A 24,227-nucleotide genomic window follows, 5' to 3' on the forward strand; every position below is an offset into this window, starting at 1 on the left:
CTTTCTTTTGGATAATCTAGTATAGTTATTCTAGGTGAAGCTGTGGCAATAAGATAGTTCAGCTATTTGTAACATATCAGACATCTGGTTTTACTTCAGTTCAAAGCCTCATATATCTGGTCTCATGAGATGTATTACATTATATTTTCCAAAGTTTTGATCATGGAATAATTTTGCCTTGCCCAGGATGAACGATGTAGTGTTTAGCCAAGGACTAGTATGTCTGAGTGAGAGCAAAATTATAGTTAATTTGGGGGTAAAATTTCTTATGAGAGGAGATATGTGTATTTGTGGAAGAAGTGTTTTAACTTTTAAAATATTTTTTAAGATAAATTTTAGAAGTTACATTTCTACAATTTAAATTCTTTCATGAGCAGTATAAAAGGGGAAGTTTTAGTGATTGGTTGAAAAAATTTAACAGAGACAATTCTATGAGATCAATTTGTACTCTAACTTCAGGAATTAATATACCAAAAGTTCTAAGACAAATTTAGAATTTAAAAAAATTGTCCTAAACAGATAAAATTATCATACCTGAAATTATACAACAGAAAAAAAACCCATAAAATGGTAGTGAAGATAATAATGTACCTATATAAGCTCTGAGAAAGAAGACTTGGTACCACAAACACAAAGTAGGATCTTTGTAAGGAAGGAGTGGGATATTCATACATTAATCTCTGAAAAAAATTATATTAGTAAAATGACAGACTTATATATGCATTGCTGCTTCATTACAAAAAAAAAAAGTTTTGGGGCACCTGGGTGGTTCAGTCGGTTGAGCATCTGACTTCAGCTCAGGTCATGATCTCAAGGTTTGAGAGTTGAGCCTCGCATCGGGCTCTGTGCTGACAGCTCAGAGCCTGGAGCCTGCTTCGGATTCTGGTCTCCCCTCTTCCTCTGCCCCTCCCTGACTCATGCTCTGTCTCTCTCAAAAATACACATTAAAAAAAAAAACCAAAACTCTGTTTAAAGTTTTCTGCTTTGGAACTTTACTGTTGGATTTATTTAGGGGCCTGTTTTTGCAAATACATTTTCTTAAAAACAAAAACCTAAAATGGTCATAAATGGTAAGTCTATTTAGCCAAACCTCTTTATCAACCCAGATGAAGAATATGATATCACATTAATTGATAGCATATAAGTATGTGTATATATGAGTTTTTACAAGGAAGATAAGCAGACAGACAGACATTCATCCACCTTAGGCAGCTCCCTTAGAACTGATAAAACATTCCTAATGAATAGAATTGTTTGCACAACATCTGTAATGTCAATTCATAGCCTAATCCATCATCCATACACAGAAGTCAAGTGAGATCCCAAAGGCAAAATTTCCAATTAGTTTTGTCTGGAAAGTTTAGGGCAAAGGTAATAAAATCAAGAATCCTGTGCTGATTCACTGGGAAAGCATTTGTTTGCCACACTCCTTCACTAAGGAACAAAAGGAGTCAGTGGTTAGGTTGGAATGTGATTCATTAGGAATATCTGGGTGATAAATAAATGAAAGGAGATGACAAATGGTTGTCTGTACAACTTGCAAAACCTTTGTTTTCTTTAAGTCTGACTTTTAAGGGACTTTAAAATGCTTTTGCAAACAGGAATTCTACTTCTCAAATTCTATTAATCATTGCTTTTCTCATCATAGTCAGAAAACAATTTACCTAAGGTTATGGTTTACAGCAAATCATTCTAGAAGGCTAAAGCATAAAACTATTGATTGCAAATAGGCACTGAGAAGTTTAACTAGTGTTCATATTATTGTTGTGAGAAAGGTCCCAAGTTTACAAAATAAGCCTCTGGTCTCACTACATAAAATGTAGTATATATAATGTAAAAAAGCAGTAATTTGAGCATGAATGTGCATTTGTTTTCTGAATCTGTTAGTAACTTATTAGATATAATCGGACTTCCATCTCACATTTATTTGATGAAAATCCTAATAATAATAATTGTAACAATGCCTGCATGACCTAAGTAACAGGGCAAGAATGTAAGAGATTCTTTTATTTTTTATTTTTTTCATGTTTATTTATTTTGAGAGAGAAGAGAGAATGAGCAGGGGAGGGGCAGAGAGACAGTGAAAGAGAGAATCCCAAGCAGGCTCTGCACAGCGCAAAGCTGGACATGGAGCTCAATCTCATGAACTGTAAGATCATGACTTGAGCTGAAATCAAGAGCAAGACACTTAACCTACTGAGCCACCCAGGCATCCCTTTATGAGATTCTATAGTAAAAGTGTTATGGTAAGTATAAAACTGCTAACCAAAACAAAAATGTATAATAAATTCTATAGTGCATGCTCCCAAGTTATAAGGACATTCAATAGAAGTCATTTTTATTATATTGAATTAATCCATGTTTCCTTTTTTAAAGATTTTATTTATTTTATTTTTATTTAAAAAATTTTTTTTTAATGTTTATTCATTTTTGAAAGACAGAGCACAACTAGGGGTGGGGAGGAGAGAAAGGGGGGACACAGAATCTGAAGCAGGCTCCAGGCTCCGAGCTGCCAGCACCAGAGCCTGACGCGGGGCTCGAACCCGTGAACAGCGAGATCATGATCTGAGCCGAAGTCGGACACTCAACCGACTGAGCCACCCAGGCGCCCCTAAAGATTTTATTTTTAAGTAATCTCTATACCCAACCTGGGGCCTGAATCACCACCCTGAGATCAACAGTCTCATGCTCCACTGACTGAGCCAGCCAGGCACCCCTAGACATGTTTTACTTATCTTCTCTAAACCTAAGCAACTTGTGATCATAAAGTTGATTTAAGTGTTCAGGAGAAGAGAACCACATATTTATAGAGAACTTTAAAAAAGGCTATTATAAATTATTTAAAATATATACCCAATAGGACAGATTTCAGCTAACCTGAATCTCCTTATCTTTCATTAAAGCACACATTAATAAACAGTGATTTAAGGGCAGGAAGTTATCCAGTCTATGCATACCCCTTTTGTTTTGTGAAAACCTGGCCCTATGTCCTGGAGACCTTGGTTTCTTCTTTTGATGTGGTGATACTCACAAGAGTTAATGCATGAGTCACTCTTTGGGGAAAGGCAGGGAGAAGAGCTGATCATGCCTTCATCAAAAAAAGCGCAAACAGACCTTTTCTAAGAAGGGCCTGTTTGGTCTTCCCGCCAGAGTCCTGAATCACTGCATACTTATAGCCAGAGTCATTATACCTATACAGAGCATTATCCAGTTACACCAGAATCCTACTTTTGCCAATGCCTTCCCTCATTTTTGCCTTATACAGGGATAGACAGGTGAGCAATGAGGCATTTATCAGAGTCAAGCAGGGAAAAAAGAGGTTGGCTAACAATTTTTTAAAAGAATTCTCCTACCTCATAGCATTAAGCCATTACTACAATATTCCTCTTACTGAACCTACTTCACTATTTCATTTCAATCCATATCCATGCAGTTTTCCAAGTAACATTTACTTTAGGCATTAAAGAGCCAATAGTCAAAAAGTATAAGAAATGTCTACACCTAAGGAAAACACAGCTTTTTAGTAGCATACTATAAAGTACTATATACATACTATAAAGCACTTGTTCATTAAAGGAAAAGGCGGGGTTACAGAAGGGTTCTATAAACATTCAACAGCAATCAAGATGTCATATTTTTAAATATACAATCATTACCACATACTTTTGTAATGAAATAATCCTAAACTTTAAAGCAGAAACAGGCCTCTGAATTTTACACAAAGGCAAATATCTCACAACTAACTTTATTTTATAACAGAGAGAAATTTTTTTTTTCTATTACAATGGTCCTATTAAACAAATGACTCATTAATACTATTCAGATGATAATGCCTTGATGTTATAGCTTTTAATAAAACCTAATATATTCTACAACGTAATTGAACTGTTCCAAAGCTTTTCTATATCCCAACTGCATCTAGACAGGGCAACTCTAACACTTTCAACACGTGACTATCCCTCCCATCCAGGAATTCAATGGTTAAAATGTACATGCAAAAGGGAAAAGTTATCTGTAACGTATATTCAGCCTTCTATTTATAGCTCAATATTTGGGTGCCTTTTACCATTATTGTTGATAGTTCTTGTTCTCATTAGACTTCTTTTTCTAAGAGTGGGTTTTTTTGAAAGGAATCTAGGGCTTCTTAAGGCTTTGTCCAGGAAACTGCTCCACCTAGTGTCAGAACTGTTCACATATTTGAGACTTGTAAATTCCTGTCTAAGGACTCATTCTCTTTGTTATTATTAAGAAAAATAAACTTTATAAATCATAAATGGCACATACAGTATACAAATGGCTCTTTAATCATCTGCTTGCCTTGTAACTTGGTGAATAATAATATATGTGTGTTAAGGAGCATGCCTGAGATATATTTCTCATCAAGTACCAAAGTTCCTGTTTTTGTTAGCCCGGTTGTTTACAGAATTATGAATCATATTTTTCTAGTAATGGGAAGTAATTCTAAGGTGGCTACTGAAATAACCCATCACTTCTCCCAACTGTTTTTAACACTCTAAACTTAATCCATAAATTACTTACTTCTCATAATGAATGCAATGTTGTAAAAACCAGTATTTAATAGCTGCACACATTAACAATTACTACATGAAATTAGAATTAAATCTTACTGTCATCAGGCAACTCATTTGGAGGCAATTCCCCCACTTCCCTTTTCATGCAAAATTCATTCTTTTTCCCTCGATGGTTTTCTAGACCACTCAAGCACTCACACAACTATATTCTCTTATAAACCATCACGTTAAGTCTAATATTATGACTGGAAGAGAGAAATGATAATATTTTTGGCAAATGGATGAGTCAAATGCATATGTCTTATAAAAATCCTTAGAAGATGGCTAGCTCACTAAGGCTCCCAAACTCAATATGCTTCTTCTAATGAACTACTGTCACCTTGTGAGTTAGAGCAAGGCAAACTACAGCTTGAAGACCAACGTGTTTCTGTGAATAAAGTTCACGTTCCTTTACATATTGTCCTTTGATCCTTTCTCATTGTAATGACAGATCTGAGGAGTTGCAAGAGAAACTGCATGGCTTAAGATATTTACTATATGGCTCTTTACAGAAAAAGTGCTGACCAATGAGATGTCTGGCCCTGATCAGACCATTTAAGGTGGAAATAAGAGGTTATTAACATCAGCAACAGTCCCTTCATTAAGTTGTTTTTACTCTGGGCATAATTTCCACTAATAAATAAGCATTCCTGGATCATTCATGTTCTAAATCTTCTGAAAGGAAATCTGCTACATGCTTAAGACTAAAAGAGATTTGTTAATGGATTTCTGGAAATTAATATCCAAGAGAAGAGTGCTTAGAAGGCGCAATCTGAGAAAAATCTGCCAGCCACAGAAGCCTTTTTACATCTGATCTACTTATTAAAAAACATGAGTAAAGTAAATGAATGAAATCAGTAACCTGCACTACTTTCCAGGCAAAATTTGCTCATGAAATAGACATCACACAAAGGAACAAAAAAATGCCTAAGAAATAAAATAGGCAGAGAGCAGTTTACAAATGCTATTTAATTTCTATTTTGTTATTTAGTTAGGATTCTTTTCTTATATAAAAAAATAACATATCTTACTATAGATATACCAGAGACCATAAGCATGCTCATAAACACTAAGTAAAAAAAAAACAAAAATCACATTTTAAATCATTATGCCTGGTGTTTATCTAAATTCAATGCAAAGAGCATATTACAATGTTATTTATAAAGCAGAGAGTAGATGTAGTTTTATTTGCTGGGGAAATAAAACAGAGGCTGTAGTGGTGTTCAATATAAAACTATTATGCAAAATAAGAAAAAGCTATAGACAGATTAGGTCATTTTTCATCAATAGTCATACCCTTCCTACTGTCTCTGCTTTAGATCAGGTAATTACTACCTCTCACCTGGACAACTGCCTTCTAACTAGACCCCTTATTTTCAGTTGCTTCCCCACCAAATCTATCCTCCACAATGCTTTCAGAGTTATGTTCCTAAACCACATGTTAAAACTTGTTTGGAAAATTCTTTGTGACACATAAAACATAAACTCCCTACTGACATTTAAAGCTTTCCACAATTTGGCACCAATGTATTTTCACACATGGGTCTTCTTTCCATTTCCAAGATTTCCTACTTTCATATCTGACTGCCTATCCCTCAATAAACCCATCTTCGTGAACTTTTCCTATTCTTTCTCCAAGAGAATTCCTCCCCATTTTAGGAGGTCTTATAACAATTTATGAATATCACTATGAGAGTATTTATATTTGCCATAATGTCCTGCAGTATATGTATTTATGTAATATATATCTTCTGTTCTATATAATGGATTCCTTTTTTTTTTGTAATTCACATAGTATTTCAGAGTGTTTTTTTGCACTAATTAAATGTTCAAACTTTTTGAAGTGAACTAAAATGAATTACTACAGTGATGACTTTATGAAAAAATTCAGTTTTTTGAGAATATATAAGACAACCCGTTTGTTCTCAGTCTTAGTTCGAAAAAGCCTCACAAAAATAAATGTTATCTAAATGAACACTTTCTGATTTTAGGAAGTAGTTAGATGCCAATTTAAAGTAACTATAGCAGGGGTGCCTGGCTCAGTTGGAAGAGCATGCAACATCTTGATCTTGGGGTCATGAGTTCAACCCCCATGTAGGGTGTAGAGAGTACTTAGATAAATAAAACTTTAAAATGACTATAAAATTTCAAAACAAAACAGTATATGTACTAAAACAGAACATTTAAATACAGCATATACAGAAAAGTCCATTATACATACATCTTAATGAGTTATTACAGCACAAGTATCCTCTACCTAGGTCAAGAAATAGAAACATACAACACAGGGACCTACCCTACTGGTTGTTAAGGTTGATTACAAAGCTAGTGTAATGAAACTTTTTTCAATTGGTCTGTTAATTTCTACAAACTTTGACTGATATTGCACTGATTCTGTGGATAAAACTGGGAGAACTCACAGCCTTGCAATACTGTATCTTCTAATCCATGAACATGATATTCCTTTTTATCTAGATTTTTCTGCTTCCAATAATATTTTACAATTTATGTAGAAGTGAACCATATCTTTTATAAGAGTTATTCCTAGATTTTTGCTTTTTTAAATAAAATGCTATTATAAATAGTACCTTCTAAAAAATTTCACTGTTTTTTACAGTATGTAAAAATACAATTGTTATATATATATTGACCTGGCATCCAACAATTATACTATACTCCCCTATTAATTCTCCAAGTTTGTGGAAGTTATGTCCTTCTCTCGGTAGTTCTGCCAAGTTTTGCTTTTTATTTGTTTTTATTTTTATTTTCCAGAGTAAGCTCTACGTCCAATGTGGAGCTTGAATTCATGACAGAGATTTAGAGTCACATGCTCCACAGACTGAGCCAGCCAGATGCCCCAAGGTTTGCTTTTTTTTTTTAATGTTTATTTATTTTTGAGAGAGAGAGAATGCATGCAAGCAGGGAAGGGGCACAGAGAGAGGGAGACAGAAGATCTGAAGCAGGCTTTGCGCTGACAGCAGCAAGCCCGATGTGGGGCTCAAACTCATGAACCATGAAATCATGACCTGAGCTGAAGTCAGACACTCAACCAACTAAGCCACCTAAGCGCCCCCCAAATTTTGCTTTGAGTATATAAGATAAATACAAATATAACTGTTATAACTTCCTGGTGAATTAATCTTTTATTATTAAGAACTGATGCATTCTATTAACACTTTCTGCCTCATACTCTACTTTGACTTCAATATAGGTACATAAGCTCACTGACATTTCGCTCATCTTTTTCCATCCTTTTACCATTAATCTTTGTGTATTCATGTTTTATGTATGTAGTTTGCATACAGCAAATAGCTAAATATTTTTTTACATTTATCTGGACAATAGAAAGTGATATTTATTCCACTTACATTTATATAATTATTGATATATTTGGGATTTAAATCTACCACTGAATGCTTACTAATCATCCTATTTATGTTCGTTTTGTCCTTCTTTGCCTTCTTTTGGTTTGGCTTTTAAAAAATTACTCAATTTTTACCTGCCCTTATTAGCTTGATTTTTATATATCTTTCTAGTGCTTACCCTAAAGATTATAAAATAAATCCTTGTTTATTAAAGTGCTATATAAATGAATATCTTGCCTTTAACAGAATACAAAGGCCTTAGAATAATTATTCTTCAATAATTTCAATTATTCCACATCTGATTTGTAGATGATGTATTTTAATTCTCTCTATATTTTAATCTCTTAAGACTATCATTGGGGCACCTGGGTGGCTCAGTCGGTTGAGTATCTGACTTCAGCTCAGGTCATGATCTCACAGCTTGTGAATTCGAGCCCTGCGTCAGGCTCTGTGCTGATAGCTCAGAGCCTGGAGCCTGCTTCTGCTTCTGTGTCTCCCTCTCTCCCTGCCCCTAACCCGCTCACGTTCTGTCTCTGTCTCTCTCAAAAATAAATAAACATTAAAAAAAAAAAAAAAAGACATTATCATTACTGCGACATCATGACCTGAGCTGAAGTCAGACGCTTAGCCGACTGAGCCACCCAGGCACCCTGATGTCAATCTTAATTTCAATTTACCCATATATTTACCCTTCTTATTTTTCATTTGTTCCTGAATCTCTGGGCTTCAATCAAGAAACACTTTCCTTCAATTCAAAGAATATCTTTTACTATTTCCTTTAGAGAATGTTTGCTGATGACAAACTTTCTGTTTTTTGGTTTTTTTTAGTATCTTTATTTTATACTGTTCACAGGATACTTTGAGTATAGAATCCTCTGTTGGTAGCTATTTTCTTTTAGCCCTTTATTTAAAGATACCATTCCACTGTCAGCTGTTAACTTCTCAACAAAATCCATGACAGCAAGAAATCAGTCTTACTGGAGTTCTTTTGAAGACATCATGGTTTTTTTCTCCATTTCTTTTTGTTCTGGACATTTTTCTCTTGCCTATTTTGCAGTTTATTAGTCCTCTCTTAGGTCTATCTACTGAAAGTCCATTAATTGAGTTCTTAATTTCAGTTACTATGTTTTTTCAATTCTAGAATTTCCACTTGCCTCTCTTTTATAGACTCTAATTCTCTGCCAAAATATTCAAACTTGTTTATTACCTTGAACACACTGCTTTAAATTTTTTTTTATGTTTATTCATTTCTGAAAGACAGAGACCGAGCACAAGCAGGGGTGGGGCGGAGAGAGAGGGGGACACAGAATCTGAAGCGGGCTCCAGGCTCTGAGCTGTCAGCACAGAGCCTGACGTGGGGCTCAAACTCATGAACCGTGAGATCATGACCTGAGCCAAAGTCAGAAGCTCAACTGACTGAGCCACCCAGGCACCCCCACATTGCTTTAGATTAATACATGTATAATAACTTCATTAAATGGATCCCCTGTGGATCTGTTTCTATTATTTCTTTGTATTGACCAAATTAACTTGTCTCCTCAGATACCTGATTACTTTTGACTGAGTGCTAGACTTATATATGAAAAAAATATGGAATTAATGTGAAGCCTAGAATGATTTTATTTTCCTCTAGACTTAAGATTTAAGCCTGAGCTTCAGTCTCTGTAAGGGCTAATTTATATCTAATTCATCCTTACCTTTAAAGTGTGGCTCCTTAGGGTTCCAATCCAAAGCCTGCAAGTTTATCAAAGCATATCATTTGCCAGTATCACCTGTCTAGGTTTCCTCTTTAACATTATGGTTGCCCTTATAATTCTTTGCTCTTTTTTTTTTTTCTCTATGATACCTTTAGGCAGACTTTTTTTTTTTTTTTTTTTTTTTTTTTTAGAGACAGAAATCACACACACACAGGCACAAGTGAGAGAGGGAGAGCAAGGACTGTCAGCACAGAGCCCAACATGGCACTCAATCCCAGGAACCATGAGATCATGATCTAAGCTGAAATTAAGAGTCAGATGCTCAACCCATTGAGTCACCCAGGCACAGGAGTTTTTAAATTTTATCAACCTGTTAAAGATACTTTCATGAGAGTATTGATCTAAATTGCCTAATCTATCATCACTGGAAATGAAACAATTATCAGTGGTTTTTATGCTATAACATACTGCTGTATTAAAATAAATTGTGGGAGCACTTGCAGCAATGTGGATGGAACTCGAGTGTATTATGCTAAACGAAGTAAGTTAGTCAAAGAAAGACAAATATCATATGATTTCACTCTTATGTGGAATTTGATAAATACAAAACAGATAAACATAGAAGGGAAGGAAAAATAAAATAAAAGCAGAGAGGGAGGAAAACCATAGGAGACTCTTAAATACAGAGAACAAACTGAGGGCTGCTGGAGGGATTTTGGGTGGGGGAATGGGCTAAATGGGTAATGGGCATCAAGGAGATCACTTGTTGGGATGAGCACTGGGTGTTATATGTAAGTGATGAATCACTGGGTTCTACTCCTGAAATCAATACTACACTGTATGTTAAGTAATTTGAATTTAAATGAATAAATAAAAAATACAAAAATAAATAAAAAATAAAAATAAATAATAAACAAAGGGTGTGAGAGTCCTATGCAAAGAAAATTTTAAGACTTAAAAAAATGTACAGCACCTGTGAGACATTTTATTAAATTCTTGGAAGAATTTAAAAAATCAATTGTGGGAAATGTTGCTTATAATTTCTTAAGAGTAACAGCTAAAGTGTGTAAAATGAAATGACTGCCTTTTAAATAAAATCACAGTAAGAATAATGATAATAGTAGTAGCTATCATTTGAGAACCTTATATATACTAGCCAGTGAGCTGAAAAGTGTACATGTGTTATTTCATGTACATGTGTTACTTCATCATTTCAATAACGTGTTATTTCAATCCTCAAAACAGCCTTATGCAACAGGCATCATTCTCATTTTCAGCTGAATAAAATAAGGTTTAAAAGTTAAGAAACTTGCCAAATATCATAGTAATATTTGACTCAGCATTCAAACTGAGCTGTTTGACTCTGCATATGCCTTATTACCTCTCATGATAGGAATGAAAGATTTCAGTCCCATAACAAAATCACCTTCAATTACTTGCATATTCTTGAATAATAAAGAAAATAATGGAATTATGGCATTATATCTGAAACTGGGCACACCACAGTAGTATGTCCTGCCTGCAAATATTTATATCACAATAGAAGGAAAAGCTAATAACTGTTAAACTAATTAATGAATATGGAAAACTATTAAGAAAACTTATTTTCATTCACATGCATTATAGTTATAAATACAGATAAATAATAGAATATGCCTCTATAATCTAAGTAGAGCTATTTAAAGGTTTCATATTTATCTAGAACACAACTTGCAAATATAGTGGTTACATTGGTTGTATTAGCAATGCCACCTAGTGGCAGCCAAAGAATAGACAGACGTAGGAAAAAGTTCTAGAAGAGTGGTTGCTATGCATTAGTCTTTGGAGAATCTTAGAAGTCCTTTTTGCCAGAAAGATGCATATTTTGTAGACACATAACAACATGTATAGTGTTTCAGGAAATTAACAGACAGACCTCTTGAAGCCCATTTGTTGACTATTACAATTAATGGAACAAACCAACTAACTCAGAGGCACAACTAACCTCCCTTGACCCTTGAGAAAAAAAATCCATTCACTTTCCCTTCCCTTACTCTCTGGTTAGTAATCATTATTCCTACATAAATAGCATCTAACTTCTCCTTTGTGGCTAGATACATGTTCTCTGAAAACTACTGGATTTCCACTGTTTTCAAATCAGTTTACAAAATTTGATGGTAGCCCAAACTAGTCATTTTTCCCTATTGATTTTCATTAAATTTAATGTGGATCAAACAACTATTTTTACTTCTGATGTTGGAAGTAATGAGGACTTTCAGGGCATCTTGAATTAAGTTATAACTTTTCAAATATATCTAAAATATAAATAAATTGTTTACTGACAAACTTATAAATCAAGACTGTTTCTCCATTTTATTATTTTTTTAAACTTTAAGTAGGCTCCATGCTCAACGTGGGGCTCAAATTCATGATTCTGAGATCAAGAGTCGCATGCTCTACCAACTGAGCAAGCCAGACACCCCAAAACAATTTTTCAATTTTAAGGGCAGACAGACAGGTATCTAATATTCTAGGAAATATAGTAACCCTTTGAGATGATCATTTAGTTGTACAATGAATTATAATGAACTAAGTGAAACTTCCAAAAGAGGTAATTTCCGTATTGAGAAGAATCTAATTGGGAAATTTTGTCTATTTAGGAAAAATTTTTCTAGTTCATTTTTAAGCCATGACTTCCAGTAAAGAGTACTGTAATGAAGAATGAATTAAATCTTTTCCTTTTGTTAAGTTTGGTTTCTTTTTCATCTATTTTACCACAAATTATTATCAAAAGGATAGTTAAATTTCTGACTGCATTACTCTCCTAACATGGTCACTTGTTTTCTTGCCTGAGGAGTTACATGTTGTATATGGAAAATGTGCCAGTTTCATTGGTACAAAAATATATGACATTAGAATGTTAATATCACATCCCTAAGTGAGAATAAAGGCTCATAAATGAAGGGAGGTATAATTAGGACTTTCCAAACACAATTACATTTCACAGATACAAAGCAAAAGGAGTGGCCATCTATAAGGATAAACTCTGTTGGCCATCTGTCACCAAGAAAATGTTAAGTTTTTAAAATAGGGACACCCAGGTGGCTTAGTCAGTTGAGTATCCAACACTTGATTTCAGTTCAGGTCATGATCCTGTGGTTCATGGGTTTGGGCGCCCATAGGGCTCCACACTGACAACTGCCTGGGATTCTGTCTCCTCCCTCTCTCTCTCTCTGCCCCTTCCCCGCTCTCTCATTCTCTCTCTCAAAATAAATAAAAATAAACTTTAAACAGGCTTGGGATTCTCTCTCTACCTTCCCCCTCTGCCCTCCCCCACTCACTCTGTCTCTCAAAATTAACTTCAAAAAAAAAAAAATATATATATATATAACAAATTATTTAGAATAGCTTCTTAAATATCACAGATCAAATTTTTATTTTTTATTTTATTATTATTTACTGTTTATTTATTTTCGAAACAGAGCGTGAGCAGGGGAGGGGCAGAGAGACAGGGAGACACAGAATCCGAAGCAGGCTCCAGGCTCTGAGCTGTCAGCACAGAGTCGAACGCAGGGCTCAAACTCATGAACTGTAGGATCACAACCTGAGCCGAAGTTGGATGCTCAACCTACTGAGCCATCCAGACATTCCACAGATCAAATTTTAAACCTTTATTTGATTCTGCTTTGCTTCTGGTTTCCTGGCTATTTTTCTCTGTTCTAGAATGCCAAAGTTTACAAGTGGACAGTCTTATTGATGAATTTTTTTCTTCCACATCTGCTACCCTATTGGTTATTGACTATCAGGTGAAAAAAGACATATATAAACCCAACTACACGACATTTTGGAAAAGCCAAAACTTATAGAGACAATAAAAGGATCAGTGTTTACTAAGGTTTCACTGGTAGAGGGGAGGTGGAAGGCAGGATAAATAGGTAGAACAGAGGCAATTTTTAGGGCAGTAAAACTATTCCATATGATACTATAATGGGGGGTACAAAACACTATGTATTTGTCAAAACCCACAGAACTGTAAAACAAAGTGAACTCTAATACTAATAATAGGTTTTAGTTTATAATGTATCGATACTGGCTCCTCAATTGTAACAAGGGTACCACCCCAAAGTAAGATGTTAATAATAGGGAAACTATCCTTATGTTATACATCTGAAACTAATATAATATTTTATATCAATTATACCTCAATAGAAAACAACAACAAAAAACAGGAGAACCTGTGTGTGTGTATAAAATGGTACGTGGAAACTTTTTTTTTTCCTCAATTTTTCTGCAACCCTAAAACTGGTCCAAAAATAAAGCCAGAAAGAAGGGAAAGAAAGGAAAAGGAAAAGAAAAAGGAAGAGGAAGAAGAAAAGAAGGGAAAGAAAGAAAGAATTCTTAGTCCTTTACAAATTTCCCTTCTTTCTGTCCAACCACTTGCACCAGCAACCCACCTGGATCAGGTGAAAATCTCATGTACCTTGCAAGATAATTATAACATCCTTTTAAATTTCTCTTGTCAGATACTTATAATACATACTCAATAAACAACTGAATATAAAACTGTTTTCTATTCAGTTAGTGGTATCAACTCAAGTAAAAAACCAACAATTATCTTTGGCTCCTTTCCCCATAATTAAACCATAACATCTTTGTGATTATACTAGTAAAATTTCTCTAAGATTTGTCCCGTTCCATCCCAATGCTGTTGCCACTCCAACCACTCTTCTGAAATATTTAAAATTTATGGCATCATTTGTTTTCATTCCACTTGATTGCTCTCTGCAAATTCTTTTTTGTAAATATCCCCTCCTCTCCATACTGCCTGCCACCTCCATGGAAGCCTGTGTCTTTCAGAAGGATTATCATAATTGCCCATCTTCTTTCTCTCCCATTTTCAATCTATCTCCCACACTACAGCCAATATCATATGTTTAAAATGCAGATCTGGTTATTTTACTTGTATTTAATTTTAGCGCATTTAAAGTAATTCTAAACGCTACTCACAAACAAAAATCAAATTTATTTAGTGCTGAAAAAAGTGGCCTGATCCACTCTGCACTCCAGTTTATTATCATCAGTGATAATGCCACAAAACTTTTATACAGCTCTTACCTATAATGCAACAGTTTCAGATTTCCCTAATTAAATCTTCATACTTGCTGAACTAATATATATAGTATTTACTTTAATGAGAGAGTATAATACCTTCCCTCAAATAGCTATTGAAGAGTTTCTTCTACACTTGTGAAAAGTCTAACCACATTCCATTAAATCTGCACTCTGATCTCCCAGCAGAAGTAACTAGTTAATTTATGGAAGCAAAGACTTGATTTTTCACTCAAATGAATTTTATAATAATTATTGATTATTTGTATGTTTCTAAAACCTTTACCGGATATCAATGGAACTAAAATAATAATGTTTTCACATCACGACATTTTATAAATGTCACCTTATAAAGGTTTCTCATGGATATGAAAAGAAACAGGAAACATATAACTTCCTTGTCTCAAATTTCTTTACCCTAACTTATTGTGCAATTTCTACATTTCATTAGAATCACTTTTAAGATTCAGCAGAATCTGCTACCTGGGTTGCTTTTTAGATACTTCTAAATTAATCCAGTGCTACAAATTAGTTCCTTAATCTGGTTTTCCCAAAGAATCTCAGAAGAAAGATTTAGAAAAGAACGGAGTGGTAACCTATAACCTCTAATTCCTTCTTTTCTCCTCTCCCTCAACCTCAAATATAGTATTATATGTCTAAGAATTTAGTTATTAAAGAAACACTGATATGGATTAGTTCTCTGGGATTATGTCCCTATTTGGGATTAAATCAGCGAGCAATCATGAACAGAATTCTAAAATTCCAGATTTTAAACTCCCATAAACTTGGAGAAGTTATGAATTATAGATTCTCAAATTATTCTTCAGACCATTAATTTAGCAGCCTTCTGAAAATCATTCCTTAATACCATATCTGCTTCTGAAATGAATTCATTGAAACATAAAGATTGGAAACGTTTGCTGTGTTGAACTTTATTCAGGAATCAGTACTGCTGTGACAACTTTTCACCTGTCTTGCCCTAATCAAGATCAGGCTTTTTTCAAATATGGAATTGTTTTCAATTCCTCAGCAAAAGGAATAGAGTGAAACAAGAGAGGAATCCAGGGCACAAAATCTGATGAGCACTCACTCCTCAAGTCCATACTTACATGACCTATCTTTTATCTCCCCATTTTCAACTAAGTAAAACAGTATTTTTGAGGAGGGGTACATATTATACTTTGATTTAAAAGGATTTAAGGGGGCGCCTGGGTGGCGCAGTCGGTTAAGCGTCCGACTTCAGCCAGGTCACAATCTCGCGGTCCGTGAGTTCGAGCCCCGCGTCAGGCTCTGGGCTGATGGCTCGGAGCCTGGAGCCTGTTTCCGATTCTGTGTCTCCCTCTCTCTCTGCCCCTCCCCCGTTCATGCTCTGTCTCTCTCTGTCCCAAAAATAAATAAACGTTGAAAAAAAAAATTAAAAAAAAAAAATAAAAAATAAAAAAAATAAAAGGATTTAAGAAAGCTTTCAGTTCGACATGTGTTATATATACTTCATTAACTACATTCAGTAAGAATACCAAAAATGACTATCCAGGTGTATGCATGTGGTACTTGAGAACATGAGGGAAAACACCATTTCTCATTTGCTGATTAACAGAGAAAGCAAACTGTTCAAATTAATTCTAAGCCTTACATGAAATCTTGTACATTTAAAGAACTTCAGCTAGGGGCGCCTGGGTGGCGCAGTCGGTTAAGCGTCCGACTTCAGCCAGGTCACGATCTCGCGGTCCGTGAGTTCGAGCCCCGCGTCAGGCTCTGGGCTGATGGCTCAGACCCTGGAGCCTGCTTCCGATTCTGTGTCTCCCTCTCTCTCTGCCCCTCCCCCGTTCATGCTCTGTCTCTCTCTGTCCCAAAAATAAATAAACGTTGAAAAAAAAAAATTAAAAATAAATAAATAAATAAATAAAGAACTTCAGCTATTAAAATGACCATTGCATAAGCAAAAGAACCATTATTCCAAAACCTGGAAGGAACATTTCCTGGCTGAATTAATTTAAGTGAACAATCTCAATTGCCCAAGGGTTTTTCCCTCTTCTCTTTTTAAATCCTCAACCCAAAAGGAAAGACAAAACAATTCTAAATCAAACTTAAAAACACTGATTTGAGGATTAGAGTGCTTCTAAAATGCAAAGGTAGATAACTAAAAATCTTAGAATTTTAATTCCTCAAGCACTAATTAAAACATCTCTTTCAATCTTGCTTATTAAAAGTTATTCTTACCAGATAAAGGAGGAAGGTGTGCAGCCCTGTTCCAAGCCCAACAGAAGACAAAATTCCTAAGCCTATCCAGTAGGCATACAAGAGAAATTGTTTCTCTATACGTTGCACATACTGAAAAACAAAATGGATGCAGTGGGGGGAAAAAAAACTTGTTAAGCAAAAATACATTATTTATCACCTACAATCAAACTAAAACAAACCAACTAAAATAAGTTTCTAATAGGAAGAAAGCATTAAGAATAAAAATTCCTTGAAGAGGCCTAATTCCTCGTATATGTGACAGCAGAGAGACAAAAAATTCATCTAATTAGAATACAGATCTTGTTTTTAGACCTTTAAAGTCCTCCTATTGTGAATGACATTTATAGGAAAAATGCAAATTACTAATATGATTTAACTATGAGAATAAAAGTTTTAAAGGTATTTAAAAGTTACAAAAACTTTAAGAAAGCATCATAATAAACAGTGGTAAGAGTGGGACAGTTGTTCACATATTTGTGAATGGAATATATTCTTCTTAATCAAAGTACAAAAACGGAATACAATTATTTTTGTATATTTAAGACCGAGATGCTTTTCAAACAAGAGCAAACTGAAGTCCACTGAGCTATGGACTTGTTGGAAGCATTCCACATATTAGATTCTAGACTCTCACACTGGCAATTAAATTCTTCAAACCAGTTCCTTACAAACTCTTAATGGCATACATATATTTCTTCAAAATAGTTAAAAGGACTGCATTTAAAACTATAAAAACTTCTCTGAAATTAGAGGTGAACTGTTTTAAAATATAAAACAAGGGGCGCCTGGGTGGCGCAGTCGGTTAAGCGTCCGACTTCAGCCAGGTCACGATCTCGCGGTCCGTGAGTTCGAGCCCCGCGTCGGGCTCTGGGCTGATGGCTCAGAGCCTGAAGCCTGTTTCCGATTCTGTGTCTCCCTCTCTCTCTGCCCCTCCCGTTCATGCTCTGTCTCTCTCTGTCCCAAAAATAAATAAAAAACGTTGAAAAAAAAAATTTAATTATAAAAAAATAAATAAATAAAATATAAAACAATACTACTTTAGAACCATTTCCTATTAGAATACATTAATGTTTTGCTATTTTTAACCAAAGTTTTGACTAAACACCATCAGGAAAGTTACATTTGAATCCTTGAAAATAAAAAGAAATGATATATGCCAAATATAAATGCTCAGCAGCCATGAAATGCCACAATATTTTTAATATTTGATCTTTTAAGACATTAAGATATCATTTATGATATAAATGTAAAAAACAAAACCAAATCTAAAAATGTGGAGGGCAGAAATTTTATCAAATCCACAACAGTCCCATTTTGAAACTGTTTGGGATTAGGGAGGGTACAAGAATAGAAACAGAGGGGTGTCTAGATGGCTGAGTCGGTTAAGCGTCTGACGCTTGATCTGGGCTCAAGTCATGATCCCACAGTTGTGACATTGAGCCCCGTGCCAGGTTCTGTGCCGGCAGTGTGAAGCCTGCTTGGGATTCTCTTTTTCCCTCTCTCTGCCCCTCCCTGGCTGGTGCTCTCTCTCTCTCTCTCTCTCAAAACAATCATTAAAAAAAAACAAAAGAAGGGAATAAAGAGTTGCTGAACCTCTTACCTGTTGATGTGCTCCTTCAACACAATACGTAGCTATAAGTACAGCAAGCAGCAATAAAAAAGATACCACAATGCTTTGACGATGCCATAATCTTAAAAACAAAAATAAATGAAATATCTCACAGTCTCATTTTTAGGATTTAGCACTCCCAAAACAATTTCTTGTTGAAGCACTTAGGTTGTTTAGCACAGCTACAGAATGCTTTTTGGGGTTAAACTCTTGTCCTTAAACATGATGGTCTCTTAGGGTACAGAAGGAGGCCAAGAGCAGATACATAGTACAGAACACCCAATTTTTTTTTATCATAAACCCTATGGTAACCTTTCCCTTACCCAAAAGACTGATTTGATATAATGAAATATATATATAATGAAAAGAGCGCTGGCCTTCAAGTTAGAGGACCTGGATCAGAGTCCCTAAGTATTACACTTTGAGTAAGATGTTTAACCAATCTGATTCTATGTCTTATTTTTAAAATCATAATACAGTTGGGGTGCTTGGGTGGCTCAGTTGGTTAAGTATCAGATTCTTGGTTTTCCCTCAGGTCATAATCTCACTGTTTGTGGGATCGAGCCCTGCACTGGACTCCTTGCTGTCAGTGCAAAGCCTGACTGGGATTCTCTCTCCCTGTCTCTCTGCCCTTCTCCTTTCTCTCTTTTAAAATAAATAAATAAACATTTACAACTAAATAAAAATAAAAATAAAACAAAATAAAATCATAATACAGTTGACCCTTGTACAATATGGGTCTGAACAGTGCAGGGACTACATGTGGATTTTTTACAGTACAGTACTGTAAGTGTATTTTCTCTTCCTTATGATTTTAATAACATTTTCTTCTCCCTAGCTTACTATATTGTAAGAATATTGTATATAATACATATAAGGTACAAAGGCTTCTGGTCAAAAGTAGGCTATTACTGGGGTGCCTGGGTAGCTCGGCAGAGCATCCAACTTCGGCTCAGGTCATGATCTCACAGATCATGGGTTCGAGCCCTACGTCGGGCTTTGCACTAACAGTGAAGAGCCTGCTTTGGATTCTCTGTCTCCATTTCTCTCTGCCCCTCCCCCACCTCTCTCTCTCTCTCTCTCTCTCTCTCTCTCAAAAATAAACATTAAAAAAATTTTTTTTAAAAAGTAGGCTATTACTAGTTAAGTTTTCTAGGAGTCAAAATTTACACATGGATTTTCAACTGTGTGGGTATTGACACCCCTAATTCCCATGTCATTCAAGGGTCAACTGTAATCATAAACTTGTTTTACTGCTTTCACAGAGTTGCTTTAGGGATCAAATGAACTGAAAAATATTACAAAATGTTTAATAAACTGTATGTACAATAAAAATGTAAGATACTATTAAAAATAATAACTTGGGGCATTCAGCTGGCTCTGTCAGTGGAGCATGTCAGTGGAGCATGTCGTGATGTCAGGACTGTGAGTTTGAGCTTCACGTTGGGTGTACAGTTTACTTAAGTTAAAAAAAAATATAGGCACCCAACTCGGCAAGGAGGAAGTCAAACTTGAGAAAATTCTTTGCAGATGACAGGATACTCTATATGGAAAACCCAAAAGATTCCACCAAAAACTTGCTAGAACTGATCCATGAATTCAGCAAAGTCGCAGGATATAAAATCAATGCACAGAAATCGGCTGCATTCCTAAACACCAATAATGAAGAAGCAGAAAGAGAAATCAAGGAATTGATCCCATTTACAACTGCACCAAAAACCATAAAATACCTAGGAATAAACCTAACCAAAGAGGTGAAAAAGCTATACACTGCAAGCGATAGAAAGCTTATGAGAAATTGAAGAAGACATACAAAAAAAAAGGAAAAATATTCCATACTCATGGACTGGAAGAACAAATATTGTTAAAATGTTGATACTACCCAAAGCAATCTACATATTCAATGCAATCCCTATCAAAACAATACCAGCATTCTTCTCAGAGCTAGAACAAACAATCCTAAAATTTGTATGGAACCAGAAAAGACCCCGAATAGTAGGCAAAGCAACCTGAAAAAGAAAACCGAAACTGAAAGCATCACAATTCCAGACTTCAAAGTTGTAATCATCAAGACAGTATGGTACTGGCATAAAAATACTTAGATCAATGCAACAGAATAGAGAATCCAGAAATGGACCCACAAACGTATGGCCAACTAATCTTTGACAAAGCAGGAAAGAATATCCAATGGAATAAAGACAGTCTCTTCAGCAAGTGGTGCTGGGAAAACTGGACAGCAACGTGCAGAAGAATGAACCTGGACCACTATCTTACACCATACACAAACATAAACTCAAAATGGATCAAAGACCTAAATGTAAGAAAGGAAGCCATCAAAATCCTCCTGGAGAAAGCAGGCAAAAACTGTTTTGACCTCGGCCACAGCAACTTCTTACTCAACATATCTCTGGAAGCAAGGGAAACAAAAGCAAAAATGAACTACTGGGACCTCATCAAGATAAAAAGCTTCTGCACAGCAAAGGAAACAATCAGCAAAACTAAAAGGCAACCGACAGAATGGGAGAAGATATTTGCAAATGACATATCAGATAAAGGGTTAGTATCCAAAATTTATAAAGAACTTACCAAACTCAACACCCAAAAAACAAACCATCCAGTAAAGAAATGGGCAAAAGACATGAATAGAAACTTCTCCAAAGAAGACATCCAGATGGCTAACAGACACATGAAAAAATGCTCAAATCATTATCAGGGAAATACAAATCAAAACCACAATGAGATATCACCTCATACCTGTCAGAATAGCTAAAAGTAACAACTCAGGCAACGACAGTTGTTGGCAAGGATGTGGAGAAAGAGGAAGCCTTTCGCACTGCTGGTGGGAATGTAAACTAGTGCAGCAACTCTGGAAAATTGTATGGAGGGTCCTCAAAAAATTAAAAATAGAACTACCTTACGACCCAGCAATTGCATCACTAGGTATTTATCCAAAAGATACTGGTGTGCTGTTTCCAAGGCACACATGCACCCCATGCAGCACTATCAACAACAGCCCAAGTATGGAAAGAGCCCAAATGTCCATGACAGAGGAATGGGTAAAGAAGATGTGATATATATATACAATGGAGTATTACTCAGCGATCAAAAGCAATGAAATCTTGCCATTTGCAACATTGTGGATGGAACTAGAGTGTATAAGTCAGAGATTTTTGCTAAGCAAAATCAGTCAGAGAAAGACAAATATATGACTTTACTCATGTGGAATTTAAGATACAAAACAGATGAACATAAGGGAAGGGAAGCAAAAATAATATAGAAACAGGGATGGGACAAAACATAAGAGACTCTTAAATATAGAGAACAAACTGAGGGTTGTTGGAGGGGTTATGGGTGGAGGGATGGGCCAAACAGACAAGCGGCATTAAGGAAGATACTTGTTGGTGGGGTGCCTAGGTGGTTCAGTCAGTTAAGCGTCTGACTTCAGCTCAGGTCATGATCTCCCAGTCTGTGAGTTCAAGCCCCCCATCAGGCTCTGTGCTGAGAGCTCAAAGCATGGAGCCTGCTTCAGATTCTGTGTCTCCCTCACTCTGCCCCTCTCCCACTCACAATCTGTCTTGTCTCTCAAAACTGAATAAATGTATTTAAAAAAAAAAAAAAAAAGGAAGATACTTGTTGAGATAAGCACTGGGTGTTATATGTAGGGGATGAATCACTGGATTCTACTCCTGAAATTATTATTGCACTATATGCTAACTCACTAGGATGCAAATTAAAAAATAGTAATAATTAAAAAACAAAAAAAGATGGGGCACCTGGATGGCTCAGTCAGTTGAACATTTGGCTTTTGATTTTGGCTTAGGTCATGATCCCAGGCTCATGGAATCAAGCCCTGCGTTGGGCTCCACACTGAACACAGAGACTACTTGGGAATCTCTCTCTCTCCCTCTGCCCCTCTCCCCAACTTGTATCCATGCTCTTTCTCTTAAAAAAAAAAAAATAATAATAATAATAATTTGGAAACCAAGCTCAAAATGATAAGGCATGTAAAAGTTCAACTTGTTCTTTATAATATCTGAAACAGGCCTGATAAGTACTAAATTTAAAGATACAACACATTTCTAGGGCAGAGTCCTCTTTCACTGGCTGAAACTGTCAGTAAAAGTGCCATGTATCCTGAACTCTGTCCTACTAAAGATTCAGTGTGTCTAGTGTACACAGGCCTAAGTTCTCTTAAAGGTAAAGCCAGAAGAAAAAAATCTTGTTTCCTATGTTATCCTTTGTGTAAAAGATTCAACATGAGACAGAAGTCAATTGCAATAATCTAGTGAGCAAATAGCAGTATGTTCCCTATTTTTCTTGAAACTATAGAAAGGAAAATAAATATATTCCTAAAACATTCTAAATTTTGGGGCGCCTGGGTGGCTCAGTCGGTTGAGCATCCAACTTTGGCTCAGGTCATGATCTCACAGCTCATGAGTTCGAGCCCCACGTCAGGCTCTGTGCTGACAGCTCAGGGCCTGGAGCCTGCTTCTGCTTCTGTGTCTCCCTCTCTCTCTGCCCCTAACCCACTCACCTTCTGTCTCTGTCTCTCTCAAAAGTAAATAAAAATGTTAAAAAAATAAAAAACAAAAATAAATAAATTTAACTAATTCATATGGAAAGAGCAGGAGGTAGAGAGTAGGAGATTGTTAAAGATTTCTAAAATTACTAAATAAAATTTATTTAAAAGGTAATGGAAGACTCTTTACTTTGAGGTCCATTCCTTCAAGATTACTAGGATTTCCAGAGAAAAATACTGCAAGGTAATGAGTGGCTGTCTCCACAGGACAATATTCTGCCTCTCTTCCCGATCCCTCCTCTTCTTTTCATTCATTGAAGAAGGGTCTGAAAAACATTAGGGCAGAAGTTAAAAGAGAATGTTCGCTTTTCCCAATCACTTTAAAAATTCACCTACTTTCCCATATCACATTTGAAGGACTGCATACAAACCTCAAAAAATAAGCAATGTGATTCACGTTATGATACGTCTGGGTTAGGTGATTCTGCTCTGCTCTGAGGACTATTTTAGCAATTATTGTCAGGACACAAGTTACTTTTCTTGTACACTACTGGGATACTAAGTTAGCCCACCTTCCATGAAAGGTGATTTAGTATCACATCACAGAGCAAAGTGGTTTAGAGCTCAAAATGGGACGGCAAACTACTTGGTTCCAAATCTTGCCTACAAGTCATGAGACAGCAGGCAAGTTAGTTAACCCTTCTATCTCTCAGTTTTTTCTTTTCTGAAATGAAGATGAACATAGTACTTAACTTCTTTAGGGTCATCACAAAGATTAAATGAGTTAATATATGTGAAGCTCTCAGAAGACTCTGACAGTAAGTGTACAAAGTTATTATCAAAATTACAAATGCACATACCCTATAACCCAATAATCCCATTTCTAAGAATGATTAGGTATGAGGTGATATGTCTTTTGTACAAGTTTATTCAATGCAGTGTTACTTGTCTTGGCAAAAAATTATAAACAACCTAAATGTTAACGGAAGACAGAGGAGTGGTTAAAGTATGTATACTGATACAATGGAATACTAAGCAGCCATAATGAAGACTACAGTTATAGCACAATCTCTAGGAAATACAAAGTTAAAAAATACCACAGTACAGGACAGTAAGTGTGTCATACTGACATTAATT

The 24,227-nt window shown here is 35.5% G+C and overlaps 1 protein-coding gene across 2 annotated transcripts in view; it reads right to left on the reverse strand.

Moving 5' to 3' along the window:
- VMP1 (vacuole membrane protein 1) overlaps positions 1-24,227 on the reverse strand; it is a 129,450-nt gene that overhangs the window by 79,286 nt on the left and 25,937 nt on the right. For both annotated transcript variants that reach the window (XM_030296103.2, XM_030296104.1), the window contains exons 3-5: positions 23,281-23,416; positions 18,563-18,653; positions 16,942-17,052 (exon numbers count right to left, since the gene is read on the reverse strand). In XM_030296103.2, the coding sequence (XP_030151963.1) occupies positions 16,942-17,052; positions 18,563-18,653; positions 23,281-23,416 (338 nt within the window). The remainder of the gene's footprint in view (positions 1-16,941; positions 17,053-18,562; positions 18,654-23,280; positions 23,417-24,227) is intronic.

The sequence above is a fragment of the Lynx canadensis genome, chromosome E1, assembly GCF_007474595.2.
Source record: "Lynx canadensis isolate LIC74 chromosome E1, mLynCan4.pri.v2, whole genome shotgun sequence".
Classification (NCBI taxonomy): domain Eukaryota; kingdom Metazoa; phylum Chordata; class Mammalia; order Carnivora; family Felidae; genus Lynx; species Lynx canadensis.